Source organism: Sorghum bicolor, chromosome 8, assembly GCF_000003195.3.
Source record: "Sorghum bicolor cultivar BTx623 chromosome 8, Sorghum_bicolor_NCBIv3, whole genome shotgun sequence".
Taxonomy (NCBI): domain Eukaryota; kingdom Viridiplantae; phylum Streptophyta; class Magnoliopsida; order Poales; family Poaceae; genus Sorghum; species Sorghum bicolor.
In genome coordinates, this window is record NC_012877.2 from 53,037,465 (window position 1) to 53,051,545 (window position 14,081).

General features: G+C 40.4%; 1 protein-coding gene across 6 annotated transcripts; it reads left to right on the forward strand.

Moving 5' to 3' along the window:
- On the forward strand, positions 7,479 to 13,298 carry LOC8067247 (acyl-CoA-binding domain-containing protein 5). Of its 6 annotated transcripts, none has more exons than XM_021446597.1 (17): positions 7,479 to 7,864; positions 8,448 to 8,577; positions 9,057 to 9,135; positions 9,231 to 9,389; positions 9,482 to 9,559; positions 9,673 to 9,777; positions 10,142 to 10,208; positions 10,303 to 10,364; positions 10,445 to 10,584; positions 10,745 to 10,871; positions 10,954 to 11,068; positions 11,194 to 11,282; positions 11,407 to 11,490; positions 11,729 to 12,094; positions 12,193 to 12,624; positions 12,702 to 12,761; positions 12,881 to 13,298. In XM_021446597.1, exons 2-17 carry the CDS (start codon positions 8,540 to 8,542, stop codon positions 12,956 to 12,958), a joined length of 2,079 nt encoding a protein of 692 aa, XP_021302272.1. In that variant the 5' UTR covers positions 7,479 to 7,864; positions 8,448 to 8,539; the 3' UTR covers positions 12,959 to 13,298. The 6 variants fall into 6 exon arrangements, with proteins under 6 accessions (XP_021302272.1, XP_021302277.1, XP_021302276.1 ...); XM_021446602.1 differs by lacking the exon at positions 7,479 to 7,864 and adding an exon at positions 8,673 to 8,738 and having other exon boundaries at positions 7,874 to 8,577; XM_021446601.1 differs by lacking the exon at positions 7,479 to 7,864 and adding an exon at positions 8,673 to 8,733 and having other exon boundaries at positions 7,874 to 8,577.

The window sequence follows — 14,081 nt, forward strand, 5'->3', positions numbered from 1 at the left end:
TTAGAGGTTACCCGAAAGGGCGCAAGAGGGGCTTGCCACTTTGGGTGTAGTGCTGCCCCTGTTTCTATGAGTATAGCCGCGATGGAAATGTGCCATAGAAAAGGGGGGTTTTCTACATCTGCCTGCCGAGGAAACCTCGCGGCCCTAATTGGTTAGAATAGGCCTATGGAAGGCTTCATAGTGTACCCTGCCCGCTCACCTTGGTAGTGTTTGGGGGTCGACAGACCCCGGGCATATGGGCAACACGACTCACGGTGAAAGTGCACAACCTCTGCAGAGTGTATAACTGTTATAACAGCCGTGCTCACGGTCATGAGCGGCATGGAAAACTCATAGAATAACTGGTTACTAATGGCTTTATCGAATATGATGATGTACAATTATGCTTTAATGTGACTTAATGACTTACTATGGTTCTGATGACTGATCATATGGGATACTTGGGAGCTTATGCATAACCTAATAATAATTAATGATAAAATGTTGACCTACTAAAATGCTGATGCTATAAACCTAGATTAGCCTGTTTGAGCCTCATAAATCCTCATGCTATGCTTGTGGAGTACGAGATATACTCACGCTTGTATATTTCTTTTCTTTGGATAAAAATCTCGGATGAGTAACAGATGGTGGTAGCTATGAGGACTACCCGGAGGACTATTAGGCTTGTGCTTGACCAGTCGACCTTCCCTGTGTGAGGGCCATGAGATAGTTATCTTAGATTATCTTATTTATATTTCCGCTGTTGTACCAGACTTTGTGATGTAATAACTACGTTTGTTGTAAACACTGCGATGATGATATTTAATTTGTGGCTTATGTGTGTGATTGATCTCTGGGCGCACATAAGTTTATGCATTCAATTTCTTCCTTGAAATTGGGTGTGACAGCTCACTCCTTCACCACTGCACTACACCTTCAGTTGTGATTATTTTACATTTTGGTTCTTCATATATCATACTAAATCACATGTAAATTGATTATTTGAGCCTCTAAACGATTTTATCTGTCCAGCAATAGGTATATTTCAGAAAATGAAAGGACACTGAACCATGGCTCCATCATATGTAGCTAAAAAACAATATTCAAAGTAAAGTGTGAAATAAATGATGTTCATATTCTCATATGCTTATCTCAGAAAAGAAGGAAAACTACTTTAATTTACTCATCGTGCGGCTTTCCAAAGTTGGAATGCCTGTTGGAAAAGGAAGTTGGAATGCCTAGTATGTTTAGTTGGGAGAATTTCATCTGCTTCTTCGTTCCTGCCAATAATCCTATGAGCCATAACCATGGAAGGACAATAAAACTTTTCTTGTGAATAAAATCTATTACTAACTTGTTGTCATCATAGTGTAGCATCAATTTCTACATGTGTATTAAGCCAGTTAACTTTTATAATTAACATCCTCTCGCAAAAAGACAACTACAATACATATATCTTAATTAGAACAAGCTGGTGGGATTTCATCTTGTTTCAATTTTGTATTTACTTATTAGTTTGATCTTCGTTGGCATCAAAATGTTCATTGTTATATATTATTAAATTTATGATCTGTTTGCAACACATGGGTAATTATATGTTCAATTTGTACACAATAGATAAATACCAAGCATGTTAGGTGGGTATATATATTACTTATGACCGTCATGACACATGAACTAAACACAACAGGAACAGAAGATAGAGTGAAAACGATATCCACCAAAGGAGTGAAGCATGGATTCGATTGTACCCACACGTAACGATGAGACACATGTACATCAACCGGAGTATATGTACCACTTCTCCGTCACTGCCCCTTGAGCAAACCAGTCGTTGCATGTACAAGAATAGAATAATAAATATATGGGATTCCACAAGAAAGATACATTTCTTTTTGCATAAAATAAAACGCAAATATATAAAGTCAAAACTAAAGTGATTCCTCTGTGAGCCCTACCTACCACGCATATGCAGAGAGGAATTGTGCTAGCTCTCGTTGTTTGTTGCAATGTGGCGCCCAACAAGCCACACATTTCTTTATTAGCTGCCTTGCTCTGATCTTCACGTATGTAGTAGTTCTTTTTTTATATTTCCTTTCTGTAATCCCATCCGGTCAACGAGCGTCTGACCATCAAGTACCATACAACTAATTCATACAAACCTTTAAAAACATACTGAGTTAATTAGACACCAGAATTAAACTGGCCGGTGCAGGATTTACAAAGAGATAATAACTAAACATAAACTCTAGTTTAACTTTCATAGGAGTTTCAAATTGAGGAAATTTTTAGCATGTTACATGCATAATAAGGATGTTCTTTTCAAAGTTTTCATTATTTATAGTGATTGTTTGTTCTTTTGAAATTCATACAAGTTTCAAACTGTGGAGATTTTTAGCATGTGACATGCATAATAAGGATGTTCTTTTCAATGTTTTCATTATTTCTAGTGAATTTTTGTTTCTTTTGAAATTTAAAATACTTCTCTAGTCAATAGATGTTGAGGTCGAAATGTGCAAAAAAGAAAAGGAAACTAGGCATAACAAACAGAAATAGAGCAGTGACAAATGATAGAATTTTTTTGTGGCAGAATATCTGGTTCCTGAATTCAAAGAGCATTTGTTCTTCTTACTTCTTAGAGTGTATATACACAGTACACGAAGACGCACACAGTCAGTGCTACAAAAAAAAAGGGCCACTGCACGTTGACCTCTCTTTTGGGTTGGCCATGTCTTTTTTTCAAAGGCCTGATATACGTACAAGCCCAGTAGGCGGCTGGCCTAAGAGACCAAGAATTTGTCCAGCAAACCGATGGCGGCCCAAAGGAGAGCGTTGAGTACCAATTCTGTGCAACAGCTAGCTGGTTGGGTAAAGAAACCAGCATGATGGTTCTTTTTAATTTGTTTATTTGACTTCTATTTTTTATATCAGTAAACATAGAGATGATTTTTACCACAAATAATTAATTCCAGATGAACAAGATGATGCTACTATAAGATGGATCTCCAAAAACAAATGCATTTGTCGACTGATAAAAAATAAACTTAGCTTTTCATTAAGTTGCAAACCATCACACTCCATGCCAACCTGTCAATCATCTCTACCCATGCCATGCAGCAATGTGCAGTTGGCAATGTTGCTGAATCAGAACCTTCTACCCCAGCAGCAAGCAGCAACAAGCAAGCAAGTGGTCCAAAGAAACATGCAGAAAACAAGTGAGGCAGCTCACATACACAGTCTCAAGTAACATGCAACGCCAACCACCCAAACATGGCGGCCATGGCCATCCATGTGAGTTGTAGTATGCAAACGACGCACAATGCAATCCAGTCCGGAGAGTGAAGGAAGAAGCGAGTCATCAGACTCGTCACAGATTTTTTTTAAAAAAAAAAAAAAAAAACTGTTACAGTAACCCATACATGTTCAGATCAGATCCAAATTTATATACTAGGCCAACAGACCTAAATTCAGACGGTACAGAAGCTAGCCTAGCACCGCTCACACAAGAATGCATACGCATGGGCAGGCATGGACCATACCATATGGTCCATCAGTGCACTAATTTAAATTAAATCATCCGACAGGGCTCATCTAGGCCGCACGATCTTTGGTCAGCATGGGCAGTACACACCGTCTGATCATAGTTAAACTGGCCGGGACCGAATGGTACATACAGTGTTACTGTGCTATGGTCATCCGTCGAGTGACTGGAGTCTCTGGACCATATTTGTGCATGCACATCATGTGCCATGGTTTGTTCTTGGCATTAGTAGGCTGGCGACCCTCACCATCATTTACTTATAATATAATGATAGTAACAATATGAGTTTTTGCCAATTGATTGTAGTCGCTCTATTCACAGAAGAATACAAATTCAAACTAGGTTAACTTTGACCGATTTTATAGTGATGAATATTAATAACGTTTATGTCTCTAGCTAGGTTTACTAGAAAAATATATTTTATAATTAATTTAATGATACTTATCTTGTATCATAAATGTTAGTATATTTTTTATATAACTTTGATCAAACTTTAAATTGTTTGACTCCTCGAACAGTGATGAGTGCATTCTTTTGTGGACGAAGGGAGTACTGTTTTGATGATCTAATCTACATGTGTATGCATGCTTTGTGATGATTTATGCATAGTTGAGCAAAATGGGTTGTGTGATGGATATAGAAGCGCCCTTATGAAAGCTTGTAGAATAAATAGGTTTGATTTCTATATGGCAACTATGTGTTAGTGGTGCATGCATGCTCATTCTATTAGTACTTAACATATGTTTTTATGACTCATTGTGTATTGATGCGTAGGTCAACATCAATCGCTAAAAGTAGATAAGTACCAATGAATCCTTAGTTGAGAAAGAGTTTAACATTGATGATTGCTTGTTTGTTGGTAAAGACAAACCATCAGTTGGAATGCTCAAGCCAAGTGAAGACACTATTGATCCACACGATACACATATGGGTGTACAAGAGACATGGAAACTTGAATAATTAACATGATGCTGGTGTTGAAGTCAAAAGCAGTCAAGTAATTAGTGCAAGCAAAAAAGACAACCTAGCTAAGAGCAGATAGCATGGCAGTTGCCAACATGGACTACAAAGAACAAGGTGACACAGTTCAATATTGAGAGGACTTACTTAGGGTGGAAGCAAGACTTAAGACAATCTTTGACAAGCATCAAGAATGGCTAGGAAATTTTGGCTTAACACCATAGATGTGTCGATCGTCACCATTCCAATGTAGTCGAACTTTGCTTGAAGCATAAATGCACTTGTCTAGCTATCATGTATCCTTTGGTGCCTAGCTTGGATACTCATTCTTCTCACTCACTTCCATGTGTATGTGTGGTGCTTTTGTAGCATTTTTGGGGTCCTTTCAAGCTTCCTAATCGCTCATAAGGTCAATGATGCTACACAAGTTGATTTGTGTGACCTTGGCAGTTAGAATAACGGTGCATTGTGAGTTGCGTTGAGATCCTATGCACTTTGCTCTAATTGATGTTCCATCCTATAACTTGGTTGTTTGCAAATTTCATAAATCAATAGAGAAAACTCAAATAAATGAAAATGTATGATATTGTGCATACATATATGAGAGAACTTTTATGTTTCTTAGAGGAGGTGAACATGTAATTCCTACAAAAAATCAATCTAAATAGCAGAACTAAACACTGGACAATCCATCTCCTTGTTGGTTGCTTCAAAGGCAAAGTACCTGTCAAGTTCCTAGACAATCCCATATAGGAAATATAAACTTGCAAGAACTAGAAGGATAAGGAAATATAACTAAGCTTCACTTGAATCAAAGGTTGTATTTTCACCTTAGAGAACTTTTGAGCTAATTGCTTGCAAACAGATTTTATATAAGGTGTAGATCGGGTGAAATCCCAATAGCACATGAGTAAGCAAATGAGATAAGAGATTTGTTATTGAAATTTATCCCTCCACAAAAGAGTATGTACCTACATCTCCCTTGAGGTGCTAACAAAGAGTTTGGTATCTTTCAACCTTTTATCCTCCCCCATCAACTATAAATTAAAGATGAGGCTTGGGTCACTTACTCAAATTCCTCTAAACATGTGGATATTACAAACTTCCTAAAGCTACATCACACAACTTGGGAGTTTTCATGGGTGATGCTTAGCCATCTAGAATCACAAACCTCCAAGAGTAACAAAGATGAACCACTATCTTTACAAAGTCTCCAAAATTTTAAAGGGAAAAGGTGAAACTTAATTACTCTTCTAAATCTTATCCCTCTCACGAATGCTAACCAATTCTTATGAAGATTTACTATAAAGGTTTTGATCAAATGGGTGACAATGGTGTCGATGGGGAGACTATGTAGCTCCATGACATTGTCTTTGGTTGGGTGAGTCCATCATTGAGTTTAGAATAGTCGAATTGCATAGGGAGACTATATGACTCCATTGTGTTTAGTTGGTAGCAAACACCAAGATCATGAGATACATGGTGTCCAAGAGCATACCTTAGTAGAACTCTAACATGGACTAGGGTTGTGTTTTAGCAACTAATACCACATGATAAATCCGGTTGTCACTTTGCTTCATTTATGTTTTGTGTTACTTCCATCGGTTGTCTCTTCCCTAACGTCCAGTCACTTGTTTCTCCATTGGTGGGCGTCAACCCGACATATTTTCTCATGTTAGAAACAATTTCTTGTGTTTTGCTTCTCCTTCTTAATTTACTCTCCTTCCACATCATCAAAATAGTGACATGGAGAGGTAATAAATACCAATGGAAATTAGCGTTGGGAGTCGCCTAATCGTCCTTTCAACTATTCATCTTGCATTTTGTTTACTACTGACCACTCACTCAATGATTGGATAATGTTTGTTAAATAAAAACGAAAGTGCTACAGTGTCAAAATCCAAAAAGTTTTTGATCTAAACAAGGCGTAACTCATCCCTCAACTGACTCCATATACATCCAATACTACTGGAGGCCATTAAGGCCAATTTCATAAATACTACTCCCTTTGTTGAAAGAAAAAATATAATTTATGTTTTCTAAAAAGTCAAACTATTTAAATTTTAACCAAATCTAAAAAGATTTTAACATTTATGATACTGAATAAGAATCATTAGATTAATCATAGAATATATTTTAACAGTATACGTGTTATGAGTCATAAATGTTAATAATATTTTCTATAACTTTAGTTAAATTTTCAATCCAAATCTAAAACTGCGTTTCTTTTTCACGGAATTTGTGTGAACTGAAGTTGATTGAGTAATCTTTTTAACAAAGGTAGTAGTAATAACTATTATAATGGTCCCCGGCAGAAGATCCCGAAGCGTACGCATACGGTTGGCATGACTATACATGCGTGCGTGTAGTCATTGAGGATTGATTGTGGCCGCTGCTGGCCCGCTACAGTCCATGATCCTCACACTGAAAACGCCGTTCCTACTCTCGTCTCCATGGCAGACAACCGACTGACAACAGCACAGGGGAGCCCAAAAAAGGTTCAGATAAACAAGATTATCGTGTGCAAAATGTGCTTGAAATGACTGAGAAATGGACCATTGGTTTGTACTTATTAGGATTAGGACCTGGACCTATGCCTACAAGTGTCAAGAAGACGATAAGGTAAACTACAGTAACTTGGACCACAACATATATACTACGTACTCCTACATACAAATGGAAATGTAGGAAGTTCGCTGAAATCTCACGGTAAATAATACGATTTGTTGTTGAGGGCATCCGAAATGGAGACCAAAATGCAAATGGACTACTGAAGCAGTTCTGGTGAAACTTCTTTTTTTAATTCTAAATAATATGTATATATATTATCATTTATATTTGTAAGATAAGAATAATTTGTTGATGACAATATTGAGTGGTTGAAAATGCATTGATTCCTCCATGGTCCATATGTGATGACGACTGGAGTAAACAAAACAGTAAACAGCAGGAGTGTGAGTGAGTGAGGGAGGGAGTAACAGAAAGTCAGAAACCAACAAGCACCGGCTGACAAGCTTTGGTGCCAAAGCGGACGAAAAGGCTCTGCCGCCGCCGCTGTTGCAGTTGCAGATCACACGACCCTTTCTGCATCCAGCCGATCCACCCTCTGTCCTCTCTCCCTCCCTCCCACGCACACAGACAGACGGACACATCACACAGCTGGAGAGCAGGTGCTTCTCTCTCTCACACACCTCGGACGGACAACGCCGCCGTTGCCAGTCAAGAACGTCGCGGCGCAGCGCCGCGAATCCTGCCTGATAGGTGAAGAAGGGGTGGCATCCATCGTTTTCGCTCCAGATTCTTGCTGCGGCTCATCTGCCCCCGCGCCGTGCTCCTGCTCCAACCACCAACCGAACCCAGCCGCCCGAGACTCCAAGAGAGGTAGTAGTGCTCCTCCTCTTCCTCGCAGGGCAGGATCCTTGTTCTTGATTTGCCTGATAGGTGAAGAAGTAGTTTCTCTCGGCGCAGCGCCGCTTGTGCGATCCGTATGGTTTCTGAAGCGAATTTCTTGGGAACCGTTTTATAAACAAGGGGGGTAAAAAGAGCCACCATTTTCTCTGAATTCTTTCTACTGCACGCCTGGGATTGTGTCTTGTTGGGAATGCTGCTTCTTTGGAATCCAAAAACAACGCAAAAAAATGCGCCGCTTCCTCTCACAAACAAGATCTTCATTTTTTTTTTCCTCGACTCGATTGTTTTAGCCCATGTCCTCATGATTGAGCTTTTCTTCCCCTTTGTGGTTTCTTGTTCTTCCTCAAAGTCCAACTGTCCAAGCCACTAGATGGCGGTGGCATTTTGGTTGGGGACGAAATTTTGTCCCTGGATTTGTCTGCGCTTCGCTTCTTGGTCTCTCTCATCAGTCCCCTGTTTTCCGCCATGATTCCATCTCTCCACTCCACCAACCAACCCCCTGTACTGTACCTTCTTCCCAACTGATGATTGCATTGACTTGACTTGTTTGCAGCTGACATACGCTCTCATGTCCTGTCCTGCCCGGCGGATCGGTTCTCGGTTCTGAGCTGAACGGGCAACTGGAGAGACCGTGCAGTCCTGAACATGTTTGGTTTCTCGCGGCGACGGGGAAAACTTGGAAGGTGAATGTTATGCACAGTTCCTTGATTTCATCATGTGATGTTTTTCCTCACTTTTTTTTTGAAATTTTTGGTACCTGCTGTCTGATGATGACAAGGGGAGCTTGTTGACGTGAAATTTGGTTGCTCGAGTATCAGAGCATCATTTGAGTTTTGGCAGTTAAGTTAGTACTTTCACCTGACTTGATTCATCAGCAGGTGCTCTAGTACATGTCAGACTTCGAGATTTTCTTCAGAGAATTTTTTTTTTTCCTTTCATTTACTATCAAACTTCTATGGCCACAGTAGTACTGTGGTAAAAATTGATTGGGATACATTGTAAATTGATGAAGTCATACGGCTTCGTGAAGCTCAGTTAACATTGCATTGCATTCAACTAAAGTCACATGTCCTGGTTACATTTTGATCCAAATCAGTCATATTTTCACATTTGCTTTTACTGCTTTATAATTTGCCTTGAGTTTTTTGCTTTTCTTTTTCAGGTCGAAGGGTGACCCAAGTGATTCTTTGAACAGCTCTAGGAGTCCTGTTGGCCCCAGTAAACACCTCAGCCTGCCCAATGTGAGCCTGTGACTGAAGAAATTGCATCTAGTATTGACCTTGTTGTATTTTGGCCACAACTGGATGGTTAGCTCTTGGGTTTTTTTTCTTTCCAGGTATATGATGCAGTTATGACATCAGTGAGTGGCGGTGCAGATGATCTTTCCAACCGCTGCTCGTCCGATACCTTTGATCCTGATGGACGCACTTTCAATATTTCAGAAAATTGGACTGTGCTGTCCACAGAGGGGAATAAACCTACTCCTCGTTTCTATGTAAGCCATTGAATGTAATAACTAGAACTAAGTTCATATATCTTGAAAAAGATAGGTACTTACTTAACACATATTCAACTTTGATTGAACAGCATGCAGCAGCCATTGTAAGTAGCAAGATGGTAGTGTTTGGTGGTGATTCTGGTCAACGCTTATTAGATGACACAAAGGTATCAGGATCTTCTTTTTCCTTAAGTGTGTTGTTTGCATGTATGAACTCTGCACTGTGTGATACCATATTATTATCAAATAATCTTATGACTTCACTTATTATATTAATTAGATACTGAATTTAGAGAAGCTTACTTGGGATTCTGCGCCTCCTAAAGTTTGCCCATCACCAAGCGGACGTTCAATGAAGTTGCCAGCCTGCAAAGGTCATTGTCTGGTATAGCTCTTGTGAATCAGTGCTGTCTTATGGTTCTCAAAACCTGAGTTACTGATATGATGATTTTTTCAATAAGAAAAATTACTGTTACACCTTTGTCAGTTAGATTGCTACTTGTCCTTGGATGTTTTGGTATGTGTTTCGATGTGTTTTCTTACTTGAAGCTGATTATGTTATGTTTTTGTGGAAAATTGTATGCTGGACACTATGTTTAACTTTTTTGCACCTTTGACATCATCCGAAACTCAAAGTATTATAAGTCGATGATCTATTATTCGAAGAAGACAAGGATTGTTCTCAATTATGACTCTTGTATGCACTCCTTTATTACTGGAAAAATATTTATACATGTGTGATGGTACAGGTTCCATGGGGAAATAGTGTCATTCTTGTTGGGGGTAAAACTGAGCCTGCTTCTGATCGTTTATCAGGTTTGCAGATGCTACATGATTCTCCAAAACATGTGCAGATTAGATCATGTCTTCCTCAACCAGATAATGATTAACCATTCCATTTCTGGTGCAGTATGGACTTTCAATACAGAAACGGAGCTTTGGTCACTTATAGAAGCCAAGGGTGATATCCCTGTAAGCTATCTGATATTAAAAGTTATACTTTGGCAAATATTCATAAGTTGACTAAAGATATCTTCTGGTGCTGAGTTAAGGCAGCTCGAAGTGGCCACACCGTGATTAGAGCTGGTGCTACATTGATACTTTTTGGCGGTGAGGACACAAAAGGAAAGAAACGGCATGACCTGCACATGTTTGATCTAAAGTCATCAACCTGGCTTCCATTGAACTATAAGTAAGTCATAATTGGTTTTTGGATACTACATTTTTTCTACTTATCTATGGTTGTCCCGACTTCTTAACATTTCTCATATGTGCAACTGATTTTTTTAGAAAAAGTTGAGGTTCAATTTGATTTGTGTTCTTCTATTACTGATTAAAGCTCAATGTTTTAGAGGCACTGGACCTTCTCCAAGATCCAATCATGTCGCTACACTGTATGATGATAAGATCCTTCTAATTTTTGGAGGCCACTCAAAATCCAAGACACTTAATGACTTGTATTCCTTAGATTTTGATACAGTAAGTTTGTGAGCATCCTTGGTTCAGTATACTGTATGTTTCGCATTTAGCAGGCTACTTATTAGTGTTATCTTCCTGACAGATGGTATGGTCAAGAGTGAAGACTCATGGTCCTCACCCATCACCTCGAGCTGGTTGCAGCGGAACTCTCTGTGGAACTAAGTGGTACATAGCTGGCGGTGCAAGCAAGAAAAAACGTATGTCTCAAGCTCTCATTTGGAAGATGACTTGGTGGTTTTATTTCTTAATTGAGAATAGATGTATTTCTAATGATGACCATCTATCTTCTTTTGCAATTTCTAACAAGAAATCAAATTCTCAGGACATGCTGAAACCTGGGCTTTTGATGTTCTACAATCTAAGTGGTCTGTTTGTGTAGTACCCCCTAGTTCATCAATTACTACAAAAAAAGTAAGTAAACTCTTTCTGACTCTCTTATTTAGTTTTGAACTTTTGATAGTATCTCGTACTCACTACTTTCCATTTTACATCACTCATCTAATTAGCCAGAAAACTAAAACAACTACTGATGCAGGGTTTCAGCATGGTTCCTTTCTACCACAGGGACAAGATTGCTCTTATTGCATTTGGAGGGAACAAAAAAGAGCCATCCAACAAGGTGAAGCAGTAGGTTTCTACTAAAGAGCATATTTTTTAGTGACTGTTAAAGAACTGGTTGTCATTTTGATCCAAAAAAAATAGAGTGTGGCTTCTCATGATCTTAAAGCTCTTAAAACACAATTTGTCATCATTGTCTGGCACATTTATGATGTAAGATTTCAACTAAAAATGGTTTTGAAATTTGAAGCTTTTCGTATCAACTTGGATTGTATCATTGACCATGTGACCTTGTGCAGGTTGAAGTATTAGTGGTACTGCAAAATGAGCATTCTTTTAGTTGGCGTTCAGCCCCACCAGAAGTGGACCGCGTGCTGTATGAGTATTCTCCAAGCAATAAGGAGCTTGCTGATCATCTCAACAAATGTGCCCCCTTGTACTCTAACAGTTCCATCGCAAGGCATAGTCTCACTTCTGTGATAGAACACCCACCTAGAAGGGAACCCCTCTCTGAGTCATTGTTGAAGCAGTCCAGTTTGGGCACTTCACTCCATGGGCAGTTGGATCAAGTAGAAGAGTGCAGCTTAGGTCAGAAACTGCAGAAACCAATGGATGATGACAGATACGATGACGTCGATGACTCTTCTTCATGTCAAGATAGAACTGTGAGTATTGCACCTACAAGTCTTATTCTTCATTTATTGAACAGCTACGAGCAAATGGACATATTATTTTTCTCTGCATAACAGATTGTTTCTTACAGCCAAAAGGGCATCGGAGCAAAAGGACAGGACCTGGTATTCAGAATGACATAGCAGAAAATATAGTGACTGGAGGATCAAATGTGAGAAGGATAGCTAGATGCTCTTCAGATGTTAGTCAGAGCCACTTATACAACACAAAAATAGCAGACTTAATCAGAAGAAACACCACGCTCGAAGACCAGCTTTCGACCGCGCTGGCAAGCAAAGACCAGCTAGAGAAGAGCTTATCGTCGGTCATTCACAGCAGAGAACAGCTGGAGAAGATGCTTGCCAACAAAGACAAGGAGGCTGAGATGCTGAAAGAGAAGATAGCATGCTTAGAGCTGGCGCAGGAAGAGTCGAACAGCCTCTCGAACACGGTGCACGCTGATAATGTGCGCCTTGAACGTGAAGTGGCATTCCTGAAGGCCGTCACAGATGAAACCCAGAAGGCAAGGAAACTTGATGTTTACTAATAATGTTTGGTGATCATGATGTGTTCTTTACTGAGTTCGTTTTCATCTTGCAGGAGCTGCATTCCACTCGTAGGGTTTTAGCAGGAGAACAGTCACGCGCGTTCCAGCTCCAGGTACTACATTTGAGACATATTTGACTCATACATTGAGAAGTTAAACTGTGCCACAAATGTTTTTTGACACGCAACTCGACAAATTTTACCTACCAGTAGTTCACCATGGCCTTTTCCAGGTTGAAGTGTTCCATCTCAAGCAGAGGCTGCAAATACTGGAGGGGAGATCAGGAACACCCACCAAACAACCTCTATAGGCTGTAGTGGTCACATTTCTACATTTTTGCACAGCAATTGTTGCAAGTTTGTAACACCGCCATGTAAATGATTCCGTGGTGACCGTTTATGTGACCAACAGGTTTTGACATGCTACCATGTTAGATCTGTAATTTGTGGGACATGATAAAACTATAAATAGCTAACGGATTGAACCGTGCTATATGTGTAGATATTGATCTGTAATTTGCGGGGACATGGTTATAGTTAACTGAAAGGTGGCATCTGTTGGAAATCAAAGTCAAGAAACAGTATGTGAATATAGACTTTGAATGGTGGCCAAATTAATGGAGGAGGAGGAGGAGATTTCAAAAGTTCAAACACTGTAAAAGTTTTGTATCCTTTCACCATGAACCTCTATAAAAGGAGGGGTCACTTTAACTTGTAACTATCAACCAGAAAGTGAAAAGCAAAGTGAAATACAAATGCCTCTCATTCTCCTCATCTCTCTGTGTCCACGAGTGAAACATTGTGAGCAACGAGTGAAACATTGTGAGCACCCAGTGAACGATTTCTAACACGTTATCAGCACGAGTTCTACCGAGCTAAAAGGTAAATAGGTAAGAAATCGTTTCATTTGATGCTCCACACTTTTGTTCTTGAGCAAACACACTGTATCTCGCCGTCCCGAAGACGTGCGGGTAAAGAACACAAACGCAAAAACCTCACCGTCATCCTGAAGATGAGAGTGAGCCACTGCTGCCCCGAAGGCTAGCAGATCGGGCCTATCGCCGTCCTGAAGACGGACGAAACAGCCCCAGCGCGCGAGGGCACTAGCGCGGCCGCCGTCCTGGCACAGCCACCGACCCCGGCGCGGCCGGCGCAGCCCAGCACGGCACGGGCGCGACCCAGCCAGCCACGGCGCGCGGGCGCGGCCACGGCCTCGGCCACGGCCACCAGCCCCGGCGCGGCCCGGCGCGAACGCGGCGCGGGCACGGCGCGGCCCCGGCCACCGGCCGGCGCGGGCGCGGCTCCGGCCAGGCGCGAGCGCCACTTCCTCCATGGCCATCTCCTCTGTGTCTTCCTGAAGAAAGGGATAAGGAAGAGAGAGAAAGAAGGAAGAAGAGAAAATAGGGTTAGGGTTTTCACCCACCCTATTTATAT

Excerpts from the sequence above, each read along its gene's own strand:
- LOC8067247 (XM_021446597.1), top strand. The coding sequence starts at position 8,540 with ATGTTTGGTTTCTCGCGGCGACGGGGAAAACTTGGAAG. Across the intron at positions 10,365-10,444 it reads AAGCCAAGGGTGATATCCCT|GCAGCTCGAAGTGGCCACAC; the intron begins GTAAGCTATCTG and ends TGCTGAGTTAAG. Across the intron at positions 11,283-11,406 it reads CATCAATTACTACAAAAAAA|GGTTTCAGCATGGTTCCTTT; the intron begins GTAAGTAAACTC and ends CTACTGATGCAG.